This window comes from Hyperolius riggenbachi, chromosome 10 (genome assembly GCF_040937935.1).
Source record: "Hyperolius riggenbachi isolate aHypRig1 chromosome 10, aHypRig1.pri, whole genome shotgun sequence".
Lineage (NCBI taxonomy): Eukaryota > Metazoa > Chordata > Amphibia > Anura > Hyperoliidae > Hyperolius > Hyperolius riggenbachi.
In genome coordinates, this window is record NC_090655.1 from 6,795,004 (window position 1) to 6,820,818 (window position 25,815).

At 45.0% G+C, this 25,815-nt stretch overlaps 1 protein-coding gene across 4 annotated transcripts in view; it reads right to left on the reverse strand.

Moving 5' to 3' along the window:
- Positions 1 to 25,815, reverse strand: part of CRTAC1 (cartilage acidic protein 1) — an 899,879-nt gene that overhangs the window by 163,351 nt on the left and 710,713 nt on the right. For all 4 annotated transcript variants that reach the window (XM_068257816.1, XM_068257817.1, XM_068257818.1 and 1 more), the window contains exon 8: positions 2,300 to 2,436. In XM_068257816.1, coding sequence (XP_068113917.1) covers positions 2,300 to 2,436 — 137 coding nt within the window. The remainder of the gene's footprint in view (positions 1 to 2,299; positions 2,437 to 25,815) is intronic.

Here is a 25,815-nt window from a genome sequence, read left to right on the forward strand (position 1 = left end):
TGTTGGGCAGGGGTGCTAGGACCTTTTTATGGCTCCTTACTGGTTACACAGCATTCCAGAAATATGAGTAAAGACACGCCCAGCATAGAGCTGAACAATCAGAACTTAACTGCAGGGCCGGTTAAGACACGCACTGCGTTTCCTGACCACTCTGTACAAATTAGAGACATCTTTCATATGAGACCTTTTTTCCCAATGAAAGGTAAGTTTTATTCTAACTTCTTTTCTTTTCTTCTGCAGCTGAGCTTTCCATCCAAGCTGCCATGAAGATCAGGCATTAGTTCTTCCTCATTTCACATAAATGAACAGCCTGAAGGGGACTCAATCTTAACTGTACTGAACGTTCCAAGGTTGGAACTTGCGAGAGCCCTCAATGTTTAATTGTCTGACAAGCGAAGACGGCATCTCGCAGGAAGGCTCTGCAGGTTTCCAAGACGTGGGAAGGATGAGAGAAACTCAATCGTTTTTTGCAGCCAAAACTCCGCTCTAAATGCATTATTCTACATTTCCCTGGGGGAAGATTTGTCAAGCAGGACAGTTTATTATAATTATTATTCTTTTCTTTATAACGCTCAATCTTCCATAGCACTGTACGATACAGACAATCATGGGGACCAAACATACGTAATTAATTTACGCACAGTACAAATGGAGCAACCAGCAGAACAGGTACAAAATATAAACATACAGTAATTTTCGGCGTATAAGATGCACCTAGGTTTACAGGGCAAGGACCAGGTGAAAAAATATACGTTACCTGATGCGCCCATGATCCAGGAGCAAGACGCTCCTGGATCATGGGCGCTTCAGGTAACGTATATTTTTTCCCCTGGTTCTTGCCCTGTAAACCTAGGTGCATCTTAGATGTTCCCCAACAATTATTGTGCCCCCTTGTACCTCATATGTGTTGTCCTGTGTTCCCTTCTGTCCCCCATGTGCCCCCTTCTGTTACCTCCCCTCCCCCCTTGTGTCCGTGCATAGTTATTAGCAGTGGCAGCATGGCAACCTCTACTCTCCGTCACTGCTCCGCTAGTGCCGGCTGCTGTTTATCGTGTCATCAGCAGAAGCCAGCACTAGGGGAGCAGTGAGAGATAGGAGAGGTCTCTGATCGCCGATGGATGCTTATAGGACCTTTAGGATGCTTAGAGGTTCTTTCCGAACCTTTACTTGATGTAAACAGGCACAGAGAGACGGTAAAGTGTCCTCTTAAATATTTAACCACCCTGGCGTTCTGATTAAATTGCCAGGGTGGCTGCGGGAGGGTTTTTTTTAAATAAAAAAAAAACTATTTCATGCAGCCAACTGAAAGTTGGCTGCATGAAAGCCCACTAGAGGGCGCTCCGGAGGCGATCTTCCGATCGCCTCCGGCGCCCAGAATAAACAAGGAAGGCCGCAATGAGCGGCCTTCCTTGTTTTGCTTATATCGTCGCCATAGCGACGAGCGGAGTGACGTCATCGACGTCAGCCGACGTCCTGACGTCAGCCGCCTCCGATCCAGCCCTTAGCGCTGGCCGGAACTTTTTGTTCCGGCTGCGCAGGGCTCAGGCGGCTAGGGGGGCCCTCTTTCGCCGCTGCTCGCGGCGAATCGCCGCAGAGCGGCGGCGATCAGGCAGCACACGCGGCTGGCAAAGTGCCGGCTGCGTGTGCTGCTTTTTATTTCATCAAAATCGGCCCAGCAGGGCCTGAGCGGCAGCCGCTGGCGGTGTTGGACGAGCTGAGCTCGTCCAGACCGCTCAGCTGGTTAAATATGACATTTTTCACTTTTGATCAAGAGTTCTCCTGGCCGGTGCCCCCCCCCCCCCCCCACACACACACACACACATACCCCTTAACACCCTATCAGGCAGTGTTGCTTGCAAAATTTCACCAAAGTCATCTTCACATTTTCGATTTTTGAGAAAATATGTCAGAAAATACATTGTATAGTCAATGAAAAAGAATTTTCAAATTTTACAGTATTTTTCACGAAAATGAATACGAAAAGAATATCGACATTTTTGCTATTCGATGGGGGCCCACTCCTGTGAGCAAATGCAGCGTTAAATACAGAGCGACAGCAGGACAGCCAATCACCATGCGGCTCATGATGTCGGTCACCTGACAGGCAGAGACGAGATCTGCGTGGTGATTGGCTGCCCGGTACAGAGCTGCACCGAGATGGAGGGAGTTGCGGGGGCTTTTGCGTGGACCCGGCTTTTAATAATGACATACAACACTTTCAAAATAGTATAAAAGTTTCAACATAGTATAAAAGTTTACCTGAGAAGTTTAGCGCTCTCTGAAAAGTTTTGGGCCTTACCTGAACATTCGGTTTGCAGAAGGTCCCCTGTAGGCTATATTATTGAAGAAGACTTCCAGTTCCTGATCATTATCGAAGTCAGCCGCGATGATGGTGCGGATTGGCGAGGGCATCGAAAACTTCTGAGTAGCAATATCCTGCGAGGAGGCAGAAGACACAGCCGGTCAGGATGTGACATTATTACAAGGTACATCTGGAGCGTCATAAGTCAAAGCCTATTGTACCAGCCCATTAAGCAATCAGGGACATCTCCAAATTAAAAACGGCAACAAAAGCTTTTTATATGTGCTTATTTAACAGCCCCGGTAATCTGATGAAACAAACGACAGAAAGTAAACGCGTCGCCGCGCTCGTAGTGTCTAATTATTATTTTTATGCTCTGATAAATTCCCCTTTCATTTCCGCTGACAATCAGAGCCGTTATTTGGATTGTTTTCCAGTCCATTTCTCTCTCTCTCTCTCGGCATAAGTTTGGGTCGGTCTTTTATTCACTTCGTTCTTATCGCGTTCGCCTGAAGATATTGTTTTCTTTGTCTGGGCTACCTATTTCACCATCTGTCTTGGCTGTACAGCCAAAATAAATATTATATGTGCTCCAAGGGGCTTATTTAGAAGGCAGTGGAGAGGAGAAGGCCAGAACAAATCTCCAACCCCGGCCAAAAACTTTTCTTTTAGTTTGGCACATGGGAGGTGGGGAGGCAACAACTTTTCCTGATGGTAGAGCAAAACTAAGTTTCCCAATAAATAAGCATTATAGAAGTAGAATTATAGCACTAAGAAGTGGAGAAATGTGTTCTACTGCATGAACCACACCCTTCCAGATTCAGTCCCAAAGGACTGGAGTTCACCATCCCTGGTCTAGACCTTCTGTAAGTACCGTGAGGTTGGCCTCGTCAACTTGTCAATCATTAGATGACATTCCTCTATAAAATGAATGATGCCATCTGTATATGAAAAACAATGTCTTGTTGGAGCTTAGGGTTCTTTACACGCAGATAGGCACCCATTATAACAAGTTAGGACTCTTTACTGAAGAAAAATATGCAGAGATAAATCCTACAGCACCACCAGGACGTGCAGCTTGCTTAGAATAGAGAGAATACAGAGTGAATACAGATAATGACAATCCCATAAAGATTACCATCACTTTTTACCCACAGTGACATCTTGTGGTTGTTTTACTATATGACAGTTTAAGGTAACTATGTTGTTAAGCCTCCAATAGTATTCTCATTATTACTGTATATACAGAGCATATAAAAAAAATAGTCAACTGATATGGTTTTATTAGCTCTATCAATCAAATCTAGTCACATTTCAAACACAAATATATCATAGAAGCGGTCATCAGAATATATGTTAGCACTCTCCTAATCTTTCCAAGCCTCGGATTATAGACAAGCAACTATGACAAAAACAAAAAAATGGAATATTTATAGTATTCATAGTAGTCTTTGACCTTGCGGTAGGGTGAGCCTACTGAATTAGATCATAATGCATTGCAGCAGGCTGAGCCTACCGATTTAGACCATAATGTATTGCGGTAGGCTGAGCCTACCGATTTAGAGCATAATGTAATGCTGGAGGCAGAGCTTATGGATTTAGACCCTAAATAATGCATTGCAGTAGGCTGATTTAGGTACAGTAACCAGATTTTTGTTGGTTCAACCTGGGAGGGGTGGGGGGGGGGTGGATAGGGGAGCAGGGCGGCTGAAAAATGGGGGGGATGCGTAGCGCGCTGCGTCGAAAAACGGGGGGCTGCAGTGCTCGCAGCGACAAAAAATGGACGTGGCTATGCCATTGTATGGGCGGAGCTAACATAATGATGTCACAGTGAGGCATAAGAAAGCAGTGTTTACGCCATGATGTGATCAAATGAGGTTTCGCATCATGGGTGTGCAGAAACTGTGTGATGCTATTTAATAGTATACCGTAACCCCAAAGCAGCAAACATAGCCAACTATGACCATTAAATAATAAATGCAGTAACAGTTACCCCAGACACCAGAAAATAAGTGCAATGTGGGCAACATGTCAGCACAAAATAAATGCAATGGGGGCAACATATCAGCATAAAATAAACGCAATGGGGCAACATGTCAGCACAAAATAAACGCATTGCGGGCAACATGTCAGCACAAAATAAACGCATTGCGGGCAACATGTCAGCACAAAATAAACGCATTGTGAGCAACATGTCAGCACAAAATAAACGCAATGCGGGCAACATGTCAGCACAAAATAAACGCATTGCGGGCAACATATCAGCACAAAATAAACGCAATGTGGGCAACATGTCAGTACAAAATAAACGCAATGTGAGCAACATGTCAGTACAAAATAAACGCATTGTGAGCAACATGTCAGTACAAAATAAATGCAATGTGGGCAACGCCAGTACAAAATGAACGCATTGTGGGCAACATTTCAGCACAAAATAAATGCATTGCGGACATGTCAGCACAAAATAAACGCATTGCGGGCAACATGTCAGCACAAAATAAATGCATTCTGGGCAACATTTCAGCACAAAATAAACGCATTGCGGGCAACATTTCAACACAAAATAAACGCATTGCGGGCAACATTTAAGCACAAAATAAACGCATTGCGGGCAACATGTCAGCACAAAATAAACGCATTGGGGCAACATTTCAGCACAAAACAAACGTATTGCGGGCAACATTTCAGCACAAAATAAACGCATTGCGGGCAACATGTCAGCACAAAATAAACGCATTGTGGGCAACACCTGGGGGAAAAAAAATTACTCACCTGACAGAAGTCTCCTCTGGCGCGCAGCTCCCCGGACGATCCTTCTGTAATCTCCCGCGCTGACAGGCAGAGCAGGGCCACGGCAAGATGGCGCCCGAAGCCCTGTACTGGAGACACAAATAGTCTCCAGTACAGGGCTTCGGCAGCCATCTTCCGTAGCCCTGCTCTGCCGGAAGAGGAAGACTAAGGAGGCTGGAGTGGGGCTGCGGGCAATGAACTGGCTCGGCGTCATTCAGTACGCTGATCAGAGTCCCGAGGCCGGGACGTACCGCAGCTGAAAGCGGGACGTTTCCTGGGACCTCATGCAGCCTGGGACAGCTGACCCCGAAGGCGGGACGCGTCCCAGGTAAAGCGGGACATATGGTCAGCGTAATTTAGGCCATAATGCATTGCAGTAGGCTGAGCCCATCGATTCAGACCATGATGCATTGCAGCTCAGATCATTATAGTTACCTCATTGTTTCTGCAGGTACAACTTGTTTTTCAGCCTTGAATATGAAACTTGTTTTTCAATTTTAAAAATGAGTTAGCTCACATATTTTCATTAAAAACAATAGCAAGCTTTGGTCTTTAGCTCAAGGACTTGCTTTTTTCTACAGTACAATAGTTGTGGTTAAGGCTGGTCTTATGCACTGCTCAAAAAAATAGGGAACACTTAAAGAGAACCCGAGGTGTGTTTAAAGAATATTATCTGCATACAGAGGCTGGATCTGCCTATACAGCCCAGCCTCTGTTGCTATCCCAAACCCCACTAAGGTCCCCCTGCACGCTGCAATCTCTCATAAATCACAGCCACGCTGTGAGGCTGTGTTTACATCTGTAGTGTCAGTCTCAGCTGCTCCCCCGCCTCCTGCATAGCTCCGGTCCCTGCCCCCGTCCCTTCCCTCCAATCAGCAGGGAGGGAAGGGATGCAGGCGGGGACCGGAGTTCTGCAGGAGGCGGGGAGAGGAGCAGACTGACACTATAGAGATAAACACAGCCTCACAGCACGGCTGTGATTTATGAGAGATTGCAGCGTGCAGGGGGACCTTAGGGGGGTTTGGGATAGCAACAGAGGCTGGGCTGTATAGGCAGATCCAGCCTCTGTATGCAGATAATATTCTTCAAACCCACCTCGGGTTCTCTTTAAACAACACAATGCAACTTCAAGTCAATAACACGTCTGTGAAATCAAACTGTCCACTTAGGTAGCAGCACTGATTGACAATCAATTCCACATGCTGTTGTGCAAATGTAATAGACAACAGGTATACATTACAGGCAATTAGCAAGACATCCCCAATAAAGGAGTGGTTGTGCAGGTGGTGACCACAGACCACTTCTCTGTTCCTATGCTTTCTGGCTGAAGTTTTGGTCACTTTTGAATGCTGGCAGTGCTTTCACTCTAGTGGTAGCATGAGATGGAGTCTACAAACCACACAGGTGGCTCAGGTAGTGCAGCTCCTCCAGGATGGGACATCAATGTGAGCTGTGGCAAGAAGGTTTGCTGTGTCTGTCAGCGTAGTGTCCAGAGCATGGAGGCGCTACCAGGAGACAGGCCATTCCAGTACATCAGGAGACATGGAGAAGAGGGCAATAACGCAGCAGCAGGACCGCTACCTCTGCCTATGTGCAAGGAAGGACAGAAGGAGCACTGCCAGAGCCCTGAAAAATGACCTCCAGCGGGCCACAAATGTGTATGCATCTGCTCAAACGGTCAGAAACAGTCTCTGTGAGGGCGGTATGAGGGCCCAACGTTCAAAGGTCAGGGTTGTGCTTACAGCCCCAAACCGCGCAGGACGTTTAAAATTTGCCAGAGAACACCACGATTGGCAAAGTCGCCACTGGCTCCCTGTGCTCTTCACAGATGAAAGCAGGTTCACACTGAGCACATGTGACAGATGTGACCGAGTTCTCCATAGCGTCCTGGAGACGCCATGGAAAATGTTCTGCTGCCTGCAACATCCTCCAGCAGGACCAGTTTGGCAGTGGGTCAGTACTGGTGTGGGTCGGCATTTCTTTGGGGGCCGCACAGCCCTCTATGTGCTCGGCAGAGGTAGCCTGACTGCCATTAGATACTGAGATAAGATCCTCAGTCCCCTTGCGAGACCACATGCTGGTGAAGTTGGCCCTGGGTTCCTCCTAGTGCAAGACTAGTGTTGGGCGAACATCTGGATGTTCGGGTTCGGGCCGAACATGGCCGCGATGTTCGGGTGTTCGAGCCGAACTCCGAACATAATGGAAGTCAATGGGGACCCGAACTTTCGTGCTTTGTAAAGCCTCCTTACATGCTACATACCCCAAATTTACAGGGTATGTGCACCTTGGGAGTGGGTACAAGAGGAAAAAAAATTAGCAAAAAGAGCTTATAGTTTTTGAGAAAATCAATTTTAAAATTTCAAAGGGAAAACTGTCTTTTAAATGCGGGAAATGTCTGTTTTCTTTGCACAGGTAACATGCTTTTTGTCGGCATGCAGTCATAAATGTAATACAGATAAGAGGTTCCAGGAAAAGGGACCGGTAACGCTAACCCAGCAGCAGCACACGTGATGGAACAGGAGGAGGGCGGCGCAGGAGGAGAAGGCCACGCTTTGAGACACAACAACCCAGGCCTTGCATGCGGACAAGAAGCATGCGGATAGCAATTTGCATTTTGTCGCCATGCAGTCATAAATGTAATACAGATGAGAGGTTCAATAAACAGGGACCGGAAACGCTAACCCATCACAGATGTTCATTGTTCATGTTACTTGGTTGGGGTCCCTCTTTGGCCTAGGGGCCCGAAACTCACCAGTTATGTTCCCCCTAAGGGTCCCTACAATGCTAGAAAATTTGCCACTGCTGAGCAATTTCCCTTTGAAAAGATGTGAGATTTTGGAAAGTGAAATAGGGAGGCAATGAAAGCCTATGGGGGATTTTACCAATTTTGGACCCCTGTAACTCTGGTTTGCAGAGATGTAGGGACCCCATCTTTGGAATCCAAGTCCAACAATATGTCTTCTACCTGCATGAGACATTTCGTGAAATTCAGACGTTGCTAACGGCCATGGCTGAGATTTATGTACGTCAGCATCATTCCCATTGAAATTGCCCAAATAAACAGGTTTTTGTGACCCTAGGCTATGACCTCTTCGGCCTAGGGGTCCGAAACTCACCAGTTATAATCCCCCTAACAGTTCCTACAATGCTAGAAAATTTGCCACTGCTGAGCAATTGCCCTTTGAAAAGATGTGAGATTTTGGAACTGTAAATAGGAGGCCCAATGAAAGCCTATGGGGGGTTTTACCAAATTTGGAGCCCTGTAACTCTGGTTTGCAGAGATGTAGGGAACCCATCTTTGGAGTCCAAGTCTAACAATATGTCTTCTACCTGCATGAGACATTTCGTAAGATTCAGACGTTGCTAACGGCCATTGCTGCGATTTATGTACGTCAGACTCGCCACCATTGAAATTGCCCAAATAAACAGGTTTTTGTGACCCTAGGCTATGACCTCTTCGGCCTAGGGGCCCAAAACTCACCAGTCATGTTCCCCCTAAGGGTCCCTACAATGCTAGAAAATTTGCCACTGCTGAGCAATTGCCCTTTGAAAAGATGTGAGATTTTGGAAAGTGAAATAGGGAGGCAATGAAAGCCTATGGAGGATTTTACCAATTTTGGACCCCTGTAACTCTGGTTTGCAGAGATGTAGGGACCCCATCTTTGGAATCCAAGTCTAACAATATGTCTTCTACCTGCAATTCAGACGTTGCTAACGGCCATGGCTGAGATTTATGTACGTCAGCATCACTACCATTGAAATTGCCCAAATAAACAGGTTTTTGTGACCCTAGGCTATGACCTCTTCGGCCTAGGACTGCATTGAACGCGACCCACGCATTGTGTGCATTCTGGACAACACCAATTACTGGGTTTATACCCTTCTGGATCCACGGTACAAACACAATGTTCCAAAACTGCTTGAAGAAAGAGTCAGACAGGTCAAAATGGAAGAATACCAGCAGGCCCTTGTGGAGACTTTAGAGAGGAGATTGACATCCTCCCCCTCCTCTAGCCAGTTGTACGCTGACAGACTGACTTCCGCAAACCCAGGACGACCAGGAGGGCAGCAAACAACACAAGCCGCAGCTAGTGCCCAAAAGGGAATGGTATCGGCAGTGTCCTTTGAGTGGGAAAATTTTCTGACACCCATGCAGCAGCACACAGAACAGCAAGCGTGCAGATCCACCTCCAACACCGATCGCCTGGAGAAGATGGTCAAGGACTACATGTCAGATGGCATAGCTGTGTTGAACAATCCATCTGCACCCTTCAACTATTGGGTATCGAAGCTAGACACCTGGCACGAACTGGCAATGTACGCAATAGAGGTGCTGGCTTGCCCGGCAGCCAGCGTTATGTCGGAACGCTGTTTCAGTGCTGCCAGAGGCATCGTCACAGATCGGCGTATCCGCCTCTCCACAGAAAACGCAGACCGTCTGACTCAAATTAAAATGAATCAATCCTGGATTGGAAACGACTACGCAACACTCCCGGACCCCAACCAAGTAACATGAACAATGAACATCTGTGATGGGTTAGCGTTTCCGGTCCCTGTTTATTGAACCTCTCATCTGTATTACATTTATGACTGCATGCCGACAAAATGCAAATTGCTATCCGCACGCTTCTTGTCCTCATGCAAGGCCTGGGTTGTTGTGTCTCAAAGCGTGGCCTTCTCCTCCTGCGCCGCCCTCCTCCTGTTCCATCACATGTGCTGCTGCTGGGTTAGCGTTACCGGTCCCTTTTCCTGGAACCTCTCATCTGTATTACATTTATGACTGCATGCCGACAAAATGCAAATTGCTATCCGCACGCTTCTTGTCCTCATGCAAGGCCTGGGTTGTTGTGTCTCAAAGCGTGGCCTTCTCCTCCTGCGCCGCCCTCCTCCTGTTCCATCACGTGTGCTGCTGCTGGGTTAGCGTTACCGGTCCCTTTTCCTGGAACCTCTTATCTGTATTACATTTATGACTGCATGCCGACAAAAAGCATGTTACCTGTGCAAAGAAAACAGACATTTCCCGCATTTAAAAGACAGTTTTCCCTTTGAAACTTTAAAATCAATTTTCTCAAAAACTATAAGCTCTTTTTGCTAATTTTTTTCCCCTCTTGTACCCACTCCCAAGGTGCACATACCCTGTAAATTTGGGGTATGTAGCACGTAAGGAGGCTTTACAAAGCACGAAAGTTCGGGTCCCCATTGACTTCCATTATGTTCGGAGTTCGGCTCGAACACTCGAACATCGCGACCATGTTCGGCCCGAACCCGAACATCTAGATGTTCGCCCAACACTACACGTGACCCGTTCGGCCAATCACAGCGCTAGCCGAACGTTCGGGGAACGTTCGGCCATGCACTCTTAGTTCGGCCATATGGCCGAACGGTTTGGCCGAACACCATCAGGTGTTCGGCCGAACTCGAACATCACCCGAACAGGGTGATGTTCTGCAGAACCCGAACAGTGGCGAACACTGTTCGCCCAACACTATGCAAGACAATGCCAGACCTCATGCGGATGGAGTGTGTCAGCAGTTCCTGCAAGACGAAGGTACTGATGCTGTGGACTGGCCTGCATCTGGGACCTCATGTCTCATTCCATCCACCAACGCCACATTGCACCACAGACTGTCCAGTGGTTGGTGGATGCTTTAGTCCAGGTCTGGGAGGAGATCCCTCAGGAGACCATCTGCCACCTCATCAGGAGCATGCTCAGGCATTGTAGGGAGGTCATACAGGCACATGGAGGCCGCACACAAACTAAGCCTCATTTTGTCTTGTTTTAAGGACATTACATCAATTTTGGATCAGCCTGTAGTGTTGTTTTTTTCCCACTTTAATTTTGAGTGAGACTCCAAATCCAGAAGACCTCCATGGGTTGATAAATTTGATTTCCATTGATCATTTTTGTGTGATTTTGTTGTCAGCACATTCAACTAGGTAAAGAACAAAGTATTTAATAAGAGTAATTCATTCATTCAGAACTAGGATGTCTTATTTTTGTGTTCCCTTTATTTTTTGAGCAGTGTATTTCCTGCAGTCTTTGATAGGCAGCCTTGCACAAGACAGGTGGACAACTGCTTGTCATATGAGTAATGCTCCCTCAAACAGACATGTGTTAGAACAAGAATAATGTAATCGGTGCTGGGCTGAGGCCATAGAATGAAGACTGTGCAACAGACAGGCTAAGGCTGGTTTCACAGTGGGACATTGCATTTTAGGGGATGTTATGGTCGCATAACGTGCCCCTAACGCAACGCCTGGTGGTGTTGGAGCAGGACGCTACCAAGAGCCGCGTTTCAAGCAGCTCTTGGTGCGCCTGCTCTGTTGGAGGCACTGCGGATAGAGTTGAGCTGAAATTTTCGTAATTTCGCATTACTATAATTACGCATGCGAAATTTGCGATTACGATGCGAAATTAGCGTAGCGAAATTGCCATTAAAATCGTAATTGAAAATACCGTAAGCGTAATTTTCAACGCGAAATTTCGCGTTTCGTTCATGCCGTAATTTCGCATTAAACGCTACCGTAATTTCGCGTTAAACCGTAACGCTCCGTATAATATAAAAAAGCCGCCGACTTTAAGGGTTAATAGCAAAGCCCCCTTAAATGCTAAGAGCCTCAAATTTGGAGAATATATTAAGGAGATCAGGAGGAATAAGAGGAAAATTTTTTTTTTCAAAAAGACCTTATAGTTTTTGAGAAAATCGATGTTAAAGTTTCAAAGGAAAAATGTAAACATTTAAAAACCCGCCGACTTTAACGGTTAATAGCAAAGCCTGCTTAAAGTTTAGGAACACCAAATTCCCAGGGTATATTAAGGGGATCAGTGGGAATAAGAGGAAAAATTTTTTTTTCAAAAAGACCTTATAGTTTTTGAGAAAATCGATTTTTAAGTTTCAAGGGCGAAAATGTCTTTTAAATGCGGAAAATGTCAGTTTTTTTTTGCACAGGTAACAATAGTGTATTATTTTTATAGATTCCCCCAAGTGGGAAGAGTTTTACTTACTTCGTTCTGAGTGTGGGAAATATAAAAAAAAAACGACGTGGGGTCCCCCCTCCCAGACCTCTTTAACCCCTTGTCCCCCATGCAGGCTGGGATAGCCAGAATGCGGAGCACCGGCCGCGTGGGGCTCCGCACCCTGACTATACCAGCCCGCATGGTCCATGGATTGGGGGGTCTCGGAAGGGGAGGGGCAGCCAAGCTTTCCCCTCCCCCTCCGAGCCCTTGTCCAATCCAAGGACAAGGGGCTCTTCTCCACCTCCGATGGGCGGTGGAGGTGGAGGCCGCGATTTCCTGGGGGGGAGGTTCATGGTGGAATCTGGGAGTCCCCTTTAAAAAGGGGTCCCCCAGATGCCCCCTCCCAGGAGAAATGAGTATAGAGGTACTTGTACCCCATACCCATTTCCTTTAAGAGTTAAAGTAAATAAACACACAGACACTTAGAAAAAGTATTTTAATTGAACAAAAAACATAACCACGAAAAAAGTCCTTTAATATTCTTAATTAACCATTAATACTTACCTGTCCCTTTAAATAAATGATCCCTCGCAATATCCTCGGAAATGTTCTATCAGTTACAATGTAACAAAGTTATTACAATGTAACAACTTTGTTACATTGTAACTACGCCGCACCCGACGCCACTCGCCGCTCAGCCGCCGCATACGCGTCCGTGCAGGACGCTAAGTCCCCGCAGCTCCCGCTGTCCACCCCGCCCACATCTGTCACCCACATGTCACCCACATGTGGGTGACATGTGGGTGACATGTGGGAGAGGCGGGGAGGGCAGCGGAGCCGGCGGGGACTTAGCGTCCTGCACGGACCCGACAGAGCTCTGAGCTATATAGCTCAGAGCTCTCTAAAGCATCTTTGTATTTGGGCTCCAAGGAGCCCCATTGGTCCTTAGCAGACCAATGGGGTTCCTTCAAATCAGAAGGAACCCCATTGGTCTGCTAAGGACCAATGGGGCTCCTTGGAGCCCAAATACAAAGATGCTTTCGAGAGCTCTGAGCTATAGCTCAGAGCTCTGTCGGGTCCTGCAGCGCAGACGCGGCGGCGGCGGCGGCGGTGAGTGACGTCGGGTGCGGCGTAGTTACAATGTAACAAAGTTGTTACATTGTAATAACTTTGTTACATTGTAACTGATAGAACATTTCCGAGGATATTGCGTGGGAACTGGCTTTTAAAGGGACAGGTAAGTATTAATGGTTAATTAAGAATATTAAAGGACTTTTTTCGTGGTTATGTTTTTTGTTCAATTAAAATACTTTTTCTATGTGTTTGTGTGTTTATTTACTTTTAACTCTTAAAGGAAATGGGTATGGGGTACAAGTACCTCTATACTCATTTCTCCTGGGAGGGGGGGTGGGCATCTGGGGGACCCCTTTTTAAAGGGGACTCCCAGATTCCACCATGAACCTCCCCCCCAGGAAATCGCGGCCTCCACCTCCACCGCCCATCGGAGGTGGAGAAGAGCCCCTTGTCCTTGGATTGGACAAGGGCTCGGAGGGGGAGGGGAAAGCTTGGCTGCCCCTCCCCTTCCGAGACCCCCCAATCCATGGACCATGCGGGCTGGTATAGTCAGGGTGCGGAGCCCCACGCGGCCGGTGCTCCGCATTCTGGCTATCCCAGCCTGCATGGGGGACAAGGGGTTAAAGAGGTCTGGGAGGGGGGACCCCACGTCGTTTTTTTTTTATATTTCCCACACTCAGAACGAAGTAAGTAAAACTCTTCCCACTTGGGGGAATCTATGAAAATAATACACTATTGTTACCTGTGCAAAAAAAACTGACATTTTCCGCATTTAAAAGACATTTTCGCCCTTGAAACTTAAAAATCGATTTTCTCAAAAACTATAAGGTCTTTTTGAAAAAAATTTTTTTCCTCTTATTCCCACTGATCCCCTTAATATACCCTGGGAATTTGGTGTTCCTAAACTTTAAGCAGGCTTTGCTATTAACCGTTAAAGTCGGCGGGTTTTTAAATGTTTACATTTTTCCTTTGAAACTTTAACATCGATTTTCTCAAAAACTATAAGGTCTTTTTGAAAAAAATTTTTTTCCTCTTATTCCTCCTGATCTCTTTAATATATTCTCCAAATTTGAGGCTCTTAGCATTTAAGGGGGCTTTGCTATTAACCCTTAAAGTCGGCGGCTTTTTTATATTATACAGAGCGTTACGGTTTAACGCGAAATTACGGTAGCGTTTAATGCGAAATTACGGCATGATACGACTGTAATGCGAAAATTACGCGAAAATTACGCTTACGCGAAATTTCGCGAAATCCTTCTTCATTACGATTATGTACTTACGGCCATAATCGTAATTACACTAATTACGCGAAATTTCGCAAAATCGTAATTAGGTCATTACGCTCATCTCTAACTGCGGAGACCATGTGAGCGGAGCTCTCCGTATCACGTGGTCCCGCCAGCCAATCAGCGGCCGCTCCAAGAAGAAAACACTGCAAGTGCAGTGAATATTAAGTAGCCATGTGCCTGGCTACGTAGCGGCCTCTCCCCGCCTCCTCTCCGCCCATAAAATGAAAAGAAAAACCCCTACTGAGCATGTGCAAACCATGTAACGCGGGTTAGCCGCGTGTGAAGTACTCCATGCAGTACGTTATGTAGACGTGCTGCGTTACAATGTAATGCAACGTGGGCCCATTGATTTTTCATTGCTGTGCGTTGGGGTGCGTTACAGGTTGCTCTAACGTGCGCCTGTAACGTCTCACTGTGAAACCAGCCTAAGGGATCCAGGTGGTGCCAATTGGTGGGTAAAGCACACTGTGCATATGATGGGGGGTGCAGCCCAATAGTGCTAACTATATATGCTAGGAAAGGGGAGGGGCTGCTTTATTCTGGGGTCACTGGCTATCTATGCTGGGGAGGGGTCTGCCGAATACTGGGGAAAAGACCTGGCTATACTGGGGGACAGGGCCGGCACCACCATAGAGGAAAATGGCGCTGGGCCATAAAACCGCTGGGACAGAATTCCCTACTATTAAGGCTACCGTGTTATCTAGGGAGTACTATTGCAAGCATCCACCTGAGGCTCAACATACTTTAGCATTAATTCATTAAAGGCTGTTCAATAATAATAATAAAAAAAAAGTCGGGACAGCCCGCATTCCGTATTTTTTAGACTTTTGTGTGTTAACCAGCTGAGCGGTCTGGACGAGCTCAGCTCGTCCAACACCGCCAGCGGCTGCCGCTCAAGCCCTGCTGGGCCGATTTTGATGAAATAAAAAGCAGCACACGCAGCCGGCACTTTGCCAGCCGCGTGTGCTGCCTGATCGCCGCCGCTCTGCGGCGATTCGCCGCGAGCAGCGGCGAAAGAGGGCCCCCCTAGCCGCCTGAGCCCTGCGCAGCCGGAACAAAAAGTTCCGGCCAGCGCTAAGGGCTGGATCGGAGGCGGCTGACGTCAGGACGTCGGCTGACGTCGATGACGTCACTCCGCTCGTCGCTATGGCGACGATATAAGCAAAACAAGGAAGGCCGCTCATTGCGGCCTTCCTTGTTTATTCTGGGCGCCGGAGGCGATCGGAAGATCGCCTCCGGAGCGCCCTCTAGTGGGCTTTCATGCAGCCAACTTTCAGTTGGCTGCATGAAATAGTTTTTTTTTTATTTAAAAAAAACCCTCCCGCAGCCACCCTGGCGATTTAATCAGAACGCCAGGGTGGTTAATTCATCAATATTTTCATAGGAAGTTTGGTAATTTACAAAAGCCCATTGTCGGTAACAGCAGAAGAGTGTGTGCAGAGATGGCATTACAATAGTAAGAGGCATCCCGACATCCCTTTAGATGTACATTTTTGTTATACTGTTGGTTATATTGCCTCTGCTCGCTCTGAATCTGTCCATTAGTCTTTCTTAACATTTTATTTAATAGCCACAACTTGCATGAACTTCCAGGAGACTTTACACATGCCATGCTTAGATGATTTCCCCACTAGCTCAGCTGCATCTTCGAACAGGAACCTAAAAAGTTAACCTGCAGAAGGGAGGCAGGGGAAACGTCTTTTGTTCTATCTCTCTCTGCTCTCTGCCTGGGGGTAGGAAAGCTAGACCCGCCGGAGAAGCCTGTGGGTCCTATCAAAATGAATCATCGGGACTTGCAGGAGACAGGGGCTGTTTCTATTGGCTTCTGCTCCTGTCAGTCATAGGTAATCGTCTCTGCTTCTGTGAGTTCTGTGAGTCCCGCACTGATTCTGACAGAGGAGAGCTGCGGGTAATAGAAATGTGTTTTACCGCATGCTGTAACCTTGATGAGTTGACATTTACTGACACATGTTGAGGCGTTCACCGCACAAGTCTGTACTTTACTTCACTGCTTGGTCATTTCAGCATGCTGTGGGGTAACAGCCTAGATGAATTGGCATTTTTCTAAGTGTTCAGTAAAATCAGCTGTTTTCAGCATTACCAAATGCAGTAATACTTTATGAATTGACGCCTTTGTCCTTTTTGAATTTTGTTCTCCACTTTACAGACCATGATTTCTGATATTAAAGTGGAATGGAACCCAGTATTTCTGCTTTGCTCTTAAAGATTATTTACAGCATATAATATACTAACACAATGTTTTTTTTTTTAGTAAAACAGCATTTAAAGGGTTACATCACAGGACTGACTTTTTCTCCTGCGCATCCGAACTGGTGATTAGCTTATCTTCTGTATACATTCTTTACTTGATCCAATTAAAGCGGACCCAAACCAAACATTTTTTTAATTTGAAATATTTAGTTGCACCACTCTGACACATACAAAGATAAATAAACACTCCTTCAAGCCTATGAGCATTTCAGTGCATGCTTTTCACCCTTCTCTTTTCATAACTAGGGTTATACAGGTGGCAGCCATTAGCAATTCCTCCATTGCCGGACACCACCTACTCCACCAGTCTGCCGGATTCTGTCCCAGCAATATAAGAGGAAGGGGAGGGGTTTCTTCAATAAATGTAAAATATATATTTGTCATCATGCAGCTGAAAAAAGGCTGCTAACTATTATTATAATTTGGAAAATAGATTTTATTTCGGAAATCTTGTATTTTTAATTTGGGTCCACTTTAAGTAAACATTATCTGGCTGTGCAGAAACTTATGCTAATGAGTCCTGGAGAGAAACACGGGTCAGAAATCACTGATGGCTGCATTTAAAACAGAATTACAACAGTTATGAATAAAATGCACCAGCAGCTTTCAAAGTAAATAAACTGAACTTTGGGAAGTTATAATTTATGAATGAATTATAATACTTGTGCACAAAAGCAAATATGATAATTGTATGGGTTATAAAAAGTAGGAAAACATATTTTGTTGAATATTTTGTCAGAGTTTTAAACCGCTTTAAGGTATCTGACTGGCAGAGTAGAGGGATATTATTTCTTAGTGACCTATTTGAAGGTAGCCGTGTTAAGCCCTTTGCTAAACTTCAGTCTCAGTACGATATTCTGAATTCAATGCTTTTCTCTTATTACAGTATTATTATTATTATTATTATTTAGTATTTATATAGCGCCGACATATTACGCAGCGCTGTACAGTGTGTATATATATATATATATATATATATATATATATATATATATATATATTATATATATATATATATATATATATATATATATATATATATATATATATATATATATATATCTTGTCACTAACTGTCCCTCAAAGGAGCTCACAATCTAATCCCTACCATTGCCATATTGTCTATATTATGTAGTGTAAGTGCTGTAGTCTAGGGCCAATTTTTTAGGGGGAGCCAATTAACTTATCTGTATGTTTTTGGAATGTGGGAGGAAACCGGAGTGCCCGGAGGAAACCCACGCAGACACGGAGAGAACATACAAACTCTTTGCAGATAGTGCCCTGGCTGGGATTCGAACCAGGGACCCAGCGCTGCAAGGCAAGAGAGCTAACCACTACGCCACCGTGCCGCCCGTATCGTCAGTCTTCTCAATACAAGGAAAATCCATGTCCCTGAACAGGCTAACCATATAGTTACTTAATTCTAAATTACCTACCAATTGGTACAATACACGTCTATCTATAGGGCACTCCCCTTAGCTGATATATTTGCAAACTTGGTCCTATGACCTGAAAACTTGGGTTTCACTTGATCGGATTTTTCGAGCAAATACACAATTACTCTCCTACTCCAAATGCAATTCCCATTGGGAAGAGCACCAGAAAACCTATTACAGATGGTATTTAACTCCCAGGCGCCTTGCTCCATTTCCCCTCTGCACTTCGGATATTGGTTGGAAATGTGACAAACAAACAGGAACTAGAATACACATACAGTACTCTTGAAAATCTATTACGAGCTGACTACGTATCTCCGTCAGACTGTCCCCACAGCTAGCTTCATTATTATTAGAGCCTGAGAAGATTGGCTGTCCTCACCAATTATCATTACGTCATATTATCATGGTTGCTCAAAGTATTATTACTACCAAGTCTAAAGAATTAATACATCTCAATTGGTTGCTATGGTGTCCATTATCAGAAAAAAAAATGCAAATCATCAGCTTCTACTCTTGTTTGCAGCGTTTCATCCTTGAACTGGTAGATTTTAAAGAGGAACTCCAGTGAAAATAATTTAATATAAAAAGGTGCTTAATTTTTACAATAATTATGTATACATGATTTAGTCAGAGTTTGCTCATTGTAAAATCTTTCCTCTCCCAGATTCACATTCTGACATGTATTACATGGTGACATTGTTACTGTGGGCAGATTATGTAGCTGTTCTGGCTTTAACAGACAGCTATAAACAGCCATTTCCTGTGTGTGTCATTGTTACATTGTGGCAGTTTGCCCAGAGTACTGTATGGTACCAGAGCCTCTTGTGGGAGGGGTTTCAACACAAAATCAGTCATACAGCGCCCCCTGATGGTCTGTTTGTGAAAATCATTATATTTTTCATGTAAAAGTGGGTATCAGCTACTGATTGGGATAAAGTTCAATTCTTGGTCGGAGTTTCTCTTTAATACATCTGACGTTCGGTATTTAGTGATGCTAATTCGGATTCCGCGGAAATGCAACTTCCGAAATTCCGATCAGAAATTGCATTTCCGCATCGGAATGCGGAAATCGGTAATGCAAGTGCGGTAGGCGGATTTCAGCTGGAAATCGCAGCAATTTCCGCCGGAAATCGCGGAAATTTTGCCCGACGTTAACATTGATTTTCTCAAAAACTATAAGGTCTTTTTGAAAACTTTTTTTTGCATCTTGTTCACAAGATTCTGTTTAATAATCCCTGAAAATTTGGTGTTTCTAGGACTTACGAAGACTTTGCTATTAACCGCTAAAGTCGGCGGATTTTTACTGTAATGTAAAATGCAGAAAATAGGCAGATGCAGCTTTTCTGCATTTTACATTACAGTAAAAATCCGCTGACTTTAGCGGTTACCCCGTAGGTCCTAGAAACACCACATTTTCAGGGATTATTAAAAAGAATCTTGTGAACAAGATGCAAAAAAAAGTTTTCAAAAAGACCTTTTAGTTTTTGAGAAAATCGATGTTAAATTCGGGCGGAATTTCCGCGATTTCCGGCAGAAATTCCGTATTGGAATGCGGAAATTGGTAGTGGAAAGCGGAATCGGTAATTGGCAATGGCGGAATGCGGATTTACCGCGAAATCGGAAATTGGCATTTCCGACCATCCCTATAGGTAATACACATTTCCAATCTTATCCTGGGTTATAAAAAAAAGGTAGTGCGGTTAAAGCGGAATATAACCCTGCATTTCAACTTTGCTCTAAAACATTATTTACAGCATATTATATGCAAAAAGCATTTTTTTTTTTTACTAGACCAGCATTGGAAGGGTTAAACACAGAGGTTTAAAGTTCCGTGGAGAGATATACAGAAGTTCAGATTGTTACATTCTATTTAGTTACATGTATCTATTGAGAAATGTTACACACTCTTTGGCTGTCCTCCAGCTCCTTCTCAGTCAGAGAGAGTGAGTCACATACCACACTTAGATACATTTATGTAAACAAAATGTATCTATGTCGGCTTCGGATGCGTCTGCAGAAATCTCCAGGAACTTTAAAGCCCTGTGTAACCCTTCCAATGCTGGTCTAGTAAAAAAAAAAATGCTGGTTGCATATAATATACTGTAAATAATGTTTTAGAGCAAAGTTGAAATGCAGGGTTATATTCCGCTTTAATCTAAGGTTAGTGGCTGTGACATTGTGAGCGAGATCATAAAGTCTCTTGTTTATTACAAGTGAATTTCTCCCATAAAAGCCACAAACCTCTATATCATGCACGCCTTTTAGCAAATCACCACACTATTCTGATGTAACCCATGTGAGAGTGGCACACTTTTGCCATCTAATATCAAACGATATATTTTTCTTTATTAATGGTAATGGAATAGCTGTGGTAATTATGCCAGCGTGCGTGAAACTGTCAGTCCTAAGCAGGAGCAATGATAACGATGTCGGTATTGATCCAGATGTTGCGTCTCGCTCTCATTCCCATCACCATATTGTCTCATCGCCGCCCCCCCCTGAGGAGGTCCCATTTCACACCTGCGACTTCTGCGTCTCCAGAAATACTCATCTGATTTGCAATGCAACGGAAGGAGATGCAGATGAGAGTCACAGGCAAGTCGGTCGTTCTGTGTTATCATGTCCTGATTACATCCTATGAAAATTCATACTCACCTTCTCCCTGCCGGAGTCATATACGAGGGTGACGCTCAGCTGGATGGAGATGGCAGAGACCGGGACAACATTGTATTAGAATTTCAATTATTTTTTTTTTAGCATCGAATATCCAGTTCTGAAAATGACAGCTGCATCTGTGGTACGGCGGCGTCCAACGCATAACGCATACGACATGGCTTCATTTAAGCCGCTTCTGAATTGCGTAGTCATCGGGTGTCATTCAAGGCCCTGCAAACTATTTCTTGCGTTACACTGAAAGTTGCGGTGGATTGTTCTGGAACTTGATTGAAATGACGATATTAGTGAGGAAAATGGCAATGTCTTCAGAACAAGTCTATACATTGCAAGGAGTAACCCTAAAGATACCCATACATCTGCCAATCAACCAATAGACAGATCTCTCTCTGATCGAATCTGATCAGAGAGAGATCTGTTGGCCGCCATAAACCGCAGGCCAATTCCTGATTAGCATGAAATCTTTTGGGAATTGGCCTTGTTGTGACGCGCCTCGCCACCCCCCGCCACGTCCCCCAAATGTAGGTGTACCCACCCCAACAGGTGCCCCAGCATTGATAATTTACCTGACTGGTAAAAACAGGGAACACCAAGAGCCCCAATAGTGTAATTCGTACTGGACAAGAGGCGCTTAATTTGAATCCTTGTGCAGATTGTTTGATACTCCTCCCTATATTGCCTGATGAAGCGGGGTTGAACCTGCGAAACGCGTTGCATTTCTTTTTGGAGTTCCTAATAAATGTGTTTGACTGTCTGAATCGCAGTCGTTGTCGTGTCTGCTTCAGGGAGGTAAGACCACCACTTCCTCCTTCAATTTTGCCATTTAAGTTGGTTTTTAAGCTCATTTAATCTAATCTTATACTTTTGGCGCCTCTGTTCATTGTATACAATTTACCTGATCGGTGTCCACACTCCTCTTCCACGTTTGCGACCTTTGTGGTTGACATCACACACGTGCCCTGGGTGCAATGCGCCAGCAGCCAATTGGGGCGCAAATCCGGAAGAGGAGTGCGAACACGGCAGTAGACACCAGACAGGTAAAGTATAATGCAAGGGCACCGGGGGGTACATCGGCATCGGGGGGCATAGCGGGGGGGGGGGTTCTGTTGTGTTCATTGTTCATGATTACCACACCCTGTTAACCCGATCGAGCATGCCGGTCCGAGACTTTCCAGCATGTCCGATTGATACATTTTTGGCCTGAAATTGGTTGCATCGTTGACTTTCATGTGATATAATAATAATGATTGACTCTTATATTCAATCAGCTGCCAAATCAACAGATGTTTGGCCACCTTTAGACAGCCACAGAGGCTATGCTACATAACTTGATATGAATGTATTTTAATTGTCTGTTGCACCTTATGCACTACTGCACTTTATAACTGTCCCCTGATGAAGCCCTATACTAAACAAAAATGAAAATTGGTTACACGGCCTCATAAAGTATACCAAGTCACGTTTATTGTATCAAATGTTAAAAGACACCGATCCTCAGACAATTTGCCATAGGTCAGTTGTTCCCCAGATAATCCCCATAAAAACAGTTACTGCGGATAACATATATGACGCTGACTGCGTTCCAGATAGCAACACTTCAATGTGTTAAGCATATAAACAAAACTGTGTCTGGCCAGAAACATCAATTTTGCTGCACTTATCCTTGCATCCGCGCATTCATTCACCACATATACATGTGCCTAGATATTGGATATGGGGGGCCCCCTTTATATTAACTTGGATTCCTCCAAATGGTTCAGTTCATCATGGTATCACCAGAACTTGAATTGACAGCCACTTGATCACAGCAAACAAGGGTAGATCTCACCCATATCAATTGTAGGTATCTCATCCAGGTAACTTCCGCTGGTCCGTGTGGCAGAGTCCTGTTGACAGGCTTGGGAGCGTGATGCTGTTAGCTCCACCATGCCGCAGCTCTCTTACACGGAGAACGCCAGCCCGGAATTCCGTGCCCCACGTGTGTGTGATGATGCTGCGGTGCACGCAGCCGCGTCAGCTCCGCCCACCGACGCGTTTCACGTCCCAATTGGACGTTTCATCAGGGTGTGGTCTTACTAGCAAACGTCACCTCCTATGTAGTGGTTTAGGCTCCGCCCACCGCATCTCCGTTGCCATGCTCACCATTCGTATTTACTGCATAGACTGTATGCGGTGCGGCTTGTACACATATCACTCTGTAAGACAGCCTCTCATGTTATTATATTCAGGCAGACCATATCTATACTTGATGTTTTGAGTTCATATGTATGTCATTCTCAAAAACTTTTTCCTTTATAACAATTGAGTTTAGTGGACACGCCACATCTGCACAGTAAATGTCCATAGCGGAGGAAGACCGCAAGGAAAGAAAGTCCATACATGCAATTCATAGCATAGTTCATCGTTCAGGGATGTCATGATTAGCCTATCAGGTCAATTCACGCTGTACATTTACATGACAGTTCCAAGCATGATTGACCATTACTTGGGCATATATTGTCCTTAAAGGCACAATAGTCATTCATTGCGGATCCATCCATACCCATGCTTTACCCATTTCTTCTCAAAATTAGTTAGAATATGCACCAACTGATCATGGGCAAGCCCTACAATGGACAGCAATTTGATGCCAAATGACATGGTTTGTTCAACATATCAATACCTGTTGGCTCTAAGGAAGGGGGACAGGTCTAATTCGGCATTTAACCCTTTAGGTGCCACTGTACCAAGTTTAAAGATCCACATTGCCTCCTTACAATAGAGTATTTCATCAAAATCACCACGTCTGTTCGATATCTTTAAATTATAAATCCCCTTGACTGTGGTTCCATTCAAGCTGTTCTGATGACATTCTCTATAGTGGTCATAAATGACCCCTGTCGATTTCCCCTTGGTTATCTTTCCAAAATGTTCGAGAATCCTCTCCTTCAATGCCCTTTTGGTCTTGCCAATATAGCCTAGTCCACAGGGACACTGTATCATATAAACTACCTTTTTAGTGTCACAGTTTATAAAGGATCTAATGGCAAACTTTTTGTTGCCACTACTATCATAAAACACATTGGCATGATCAACATATGGGCATAGCTTACATTTAGAACACTTGAACATCCCTGTGGGCTTCCTACTGTCAAGCCACGTCACAGGGTTCTTTTGTAGTTCACTATGCACCAACCGATCCTTTAAATTGGGCGCTCTTCTGGCAGTTAAAAGTGGCCTCGGACCCACTATTTTTTCAATTTCTTTATCAGAGGTGAGTATTGGCCAAAATCTGCTCAATAGTTCACGTAGATTATTCCAATGGGCCCCAAAGCCGGTCACGAGGCGCATGTGCCCATCTCCCTCCGTTCTGTGCGGCATCCCCCTAGGGGCCAGCAATTTCTGCCGGTCCAAGTCCCAAGCCCGCCGCAAAGCATTCCGCAATACCGAATGCGGATATCCGCGCTCGCGAAACCGCTAATACATATTGCGTGCTTCATTTCTGAAGTCTTCATCCCTGCAGCAATTCCTCCTTAAACGGAGGAACTGCCCGTATGGGATTCCCTTCTTTAGAGACGACGGGTGGTGGCTGGTCGCATGTAATACCGTATTGCCAGCCGTAGGCTTACGATACGATGTAGTTATTATCGCCTGACCCTCCACTTTCAACAAGAGATCCAAAAATGGGATCTCCCTCCCAAAGGCGAAGGTCAAACGAATATTCTTAGTAATGATGTTCAATTTAAGTATGAATTGTTCCAATTCCTCAACGGTACCTCTCCATACCATTAACACGTCGTCAATAAATCTAATCCAGAGGGCGACGTGTGCACCAAACTCCGGGCTGGGATAGACCTGTTCCCGTTCCCAGAGTCCCAAGTGTAAACATGCATAGGCTGGTGCACACGACGCCCCCATCGACGTACCGCGTAATTGTTGATAAAATTGGCCTTCGAATACCAAACAATTCCTAGTAAGAATTAATTTCATAGCCTCCACAATAAACGCATTGTGGGCTGTTGCAGAGGGATGCCGCTCACGGAGGAAGAAGGACATTGCCCGGAGCCCCTCCTCGTGTGGGATCGACGTGTAGAGAGACTCCACGTCGATCCCGACAAGGACGGATCCCGGGGGCACCTCGAACCCGGCCAGGACACTCAGAACATCACGTGTGTCCTGTATGTAGGACGGTAATGCTTGGACCAATGGGCAAACCTTTCTGTCTATATACTGTCCCAAACGCTGAGTGGGACTCCCAATCGCCGAAACGATTGGTCGTCCTGGAGGATTTTCCATAGATTTGTGCACCTTGGGGATGATATATAGGGTTGGCACATTAAAGGTAGTCACAGTCAGATAATCATACTCTTTCTTGGTCAATATTTTTTCACATAGACCTTCATCAACAAGGCTATTGACCTGTTCCTTGATTAACGGGAAAGGATTGTCCCGAAGTTTTCGGTATGTATTGGTATCATTTAGTTGTCTTTGAATCTCCTGCACATATTTTTCCTCATCCATGAGGACAACGTTTCCCCCTTTGTCACTGGGTTTAATTACTAGATGGGGGGCCTTTTGGAGTTCCTCCAACGCTAATTGTTCCTGTGGTGTTAAGTTCTTTTCATTTTTAGGGGGAAACAACCTTAAATTCCAAAGTTCTTGTTCAACCTGATGAAGCCCCCAGAGTTTATGGGGGTGAAACATGTTGTCCTAGGTGGAGGGTGGTGATTGTGTGTTATTTATTTGTATGCGTTCAGATTACAGAGGTTCAGAGAGGACCAACAGCCATATAATATAGAGGAGCTATATGCTACTAATAGGATGTTCAGCATTTTCATCTCTCTCCTCTTTTCCATGTCAAAAATGTGCACAGGCAGTACAGTCTCCCAAAACAAGCACACAATGTGTTTTTACTGTTCACAGTGATTAAAGTGTGGCGATGATTGAAGTGTGGCGACATCTCGTGGCCAAAAAGTAAAAATACACCCCCGTACACTATCATATATAAAAATAAATGCATTTTTATTAGTGATTAACCCT